A 2,433-nucleotide genomic window follows, 5' to 3' on the forward strand; every position below is an offset into this window, starting at 1 on the left:
TGGTCATGTTCTGCTGCCTGTTCCTTGTGGGTTCTTCTTATGGGAAAACAAAATCCTAAATGCAGGTGCAGGGCCCACAGTACTACCATAAAGCAACTACAGATAGAATCTTGTAAGCCTTGGCATGAGTCTCTCTGTGTTTTTCTTCCTTCTTCCCTTTCACTCTCCTTCCTTCCTTCCTTCCTTCCTTCCTTCCTTCTTCCCTACCTCCCTTCCTCAGTGTCCGGTGCATGTTTCAAACTTTCCCCCATTTCCTGTACTTGAATTGAGAGGAACAACCCCCTAAGAGTCAGTGATTTAATTTGATGGCCTCTCTGTTTTCCTCTCGGCTGGGCCAAAATGGGCCTGTGGGAAATTAGCTCTCTTCCACAAGTCCTCAGGCTGGTTTCCTCTTTTCTCTCCTTCTAGATCTCCGGAACAAGGTCTTTGTTTTCCCAACATCATCTGACACGGCCGCTGTGCATCTCGACATCTCCAACCAGCAACCCTTGACCAAGCTGACCGTCTGTTTGAGACACTACACCCTCCTGTCCCGTTCGTATGGCCTCTTCTCTTACGCCACCCGGTCAAATAGCAACGATTTTCTGATTTTCAAGCACGATCTCAACGAATATTCCATTTACGTTGGGGGTTCCGTTGTAGGTTTCAAGGTTCCTCAGAAGGTTGAACCGAGCTGGGATCAGATCTGTGTGTCCTGGGACTCCAGCAATGGGCTGGTCCGGTTCTGGCTCAATGGAAAACTTTTTCCTCGGCGGAGTCTGAAAAAGGGCTACAGCATCAGCCAGGAGGCCTCCATCGTGCTGGGGCAGGACCAGGACTCCTTCGGAGGGGGGTTTGACAGCGCCCAATCCTTTGTGGGGGAGATGACAGAGGTCAACATGTGGCCCTTTGTGCTGAACCCATCTTTGGTTAGAGTGTCCAAGAACAACATTGACATTTCTAACCCTCTGATTAGCTGGACGTCCCTGAGCTACAACATCAAGAATGAGGTCTTTGTGGACGATTTCCTGAGAACCCAAGAGGAATGCATCTGTTGAAAGAAAGAAAGAAGAAAAGAAAATTCTCTTTGGAAAAAAAAAAAATCTGCAATGGGATGCGAATTGCTCAAGTAGCCCTGGATGAATTACAGGCAGGTGATCCATGCTTGAAAAGCAGGTGTGAATGTGCTGGTTTCTTTATCAATAAAATTAACTTCTTTTGTCATGTTCTGCTGCCTGTTCCTTGTGGGTTCTTCTTATGGGAAAAAAATCTTAATGCAGGTGTAGGGCCCACCATAGCACCACAAAGCATCCAGACATAGACTTTTGCAAGCCTTAGCATGAGTTTCTCTGTATTTTTGTTCCTTCTTCCCTTTCACTCTCCTTCCTTCCTTCCTTCCTTCCTTCCTTCCTTCCTTCCTTCCTTCCTTCCTTCCTTCCTCCCTCCCTCCCTCCCTTCCTTTCCCAGCTTTTCCAAAGAGTGGGAAAGGTCTGCCCTCTGGTGTCCTACTTTGGCATGTGCACCTTAAAAGAAAAAGGCTGGCTATACCAAAGGTCTGCAGTAGGGGCGCCCTCTGGTGGGAAATAAAAAAAGGGCAGGATCCAATGTGGGTCAGTCACTGGGACCAGAGGTTTTGTCTTCCAAGCTCTTAGGACAGTGGTTCTCAACCTTTTTAATGCCGCGACCCCAACCGGTCGTAAGTCGAGGACTAAACCGGTTGTAAGTCGAGGACTAAACTGGTTGTAAGTTGAGGACTACCCAATCGGTCGTAAGTCGAGGACTTTCCCTGCCCTGGAACGCCACACATGCGTGGTTCTGCGCCGGCCGAGGCGTAGCTGGCAAGTGGCCGACCACCAGCTGGCCCAGCCCAAGGGAGGTAAGGCACCCGCCGGAAAAGGGGGAAAAAAATGGCAGACAAAAAAAATGGCGGACAGCCTTGCTTGGCGACCCACATGAAATGGTCGATCGACCCCAAATGGGGTCCCGACCCACAGGTTGAGAACCACTGTCTTAGGAGAAACTTAGAAGTATCCGATGGAGAACTGAAGTCCATCACGTGCTGGAAACATCCTCAGGGAACTTCTCTCGCACTGGATTGTAGGTGCAAAGAGGTAGATGGTTGCCCTCTGGTGGCTCAATGGGGCAGCTGCACCTTTAAACAGAGAGCAACAATTCGGCCCTCTGGTGGACATGCTTGGCCATTGCACCCGTAGAAGGAAAGCCAGTTTTTCCCCAAAGGAAAAATCTCTACTACCCTTTGTGAAAATAATACCGATGCTAGAGGGGGGTGGATTCCTTTTCAGCAGCCATCTTTCCTGTGTAATTCTTCTTTTAAAATGACACTTGTGTCAGAAGATCACAAATCTTAAAAAACGTCTTCTGAAATATACAGGTCGTCCTCCTTTAACAACAACTGATCACTGATCAACTGTCTTGACGTTATAACAGAGCACG

General features: G+C 48.5%; 2 protein-coding genes across 2 annotated transcripts in view; both read left to right on the forward strand.

Annotated features, from left to right (window-relative positions):
* Window positions 1–408: 408 nt before the first annotated feature.
* LOC107301353 (serum amyloid P-component-like) lies at window positions 409–1,037 on the forward strand (the record flags this gene model as incomplete). Its single annotated transcript, XM_015830590.1, has 1 exon — window positions 409–1,037. A coding segment is annotated over one exon (629 nt), but the record flags the coding sequence as incomplete, so codon positions are not given.
* Window positions 1,038–1,093: 56 nt separating this feature from the next.
* The window catches only part of LOC107301355 (serum amyloid P-component-like), a 3,745-nt gene continuing 2,405 nt past the window's right edge, over window positions 1,094–2,433 (forward strand). The window contains exon 1 of the mRNA XM_015830591.1: window positions 1,094–1,133. Coding sequence (XP_015686077.1) covers window positions 1,094–1,133 — 40 coding nt within the window. The remainder of the gene's footprint in view (window positions 1,134–2,433) is intronic.

This window comes from Protobothrops mucrosquamatus, unplaced genomic scaffold (genome assembly GCF_001527695.2).
Source record: "Protobothrops mucrosquamatus isolate PMUCROS unplaced genomic scaffold, P.Mucros_1.0 scaffold11823, whole genome shotgun sequence".
Lineage (NCBI taxonomy): Eukaryota > Metazoa > Chordata > Lepidosauria > Squamata > Viperidae > Protobothrops > Protobothrops mucrosquamatus.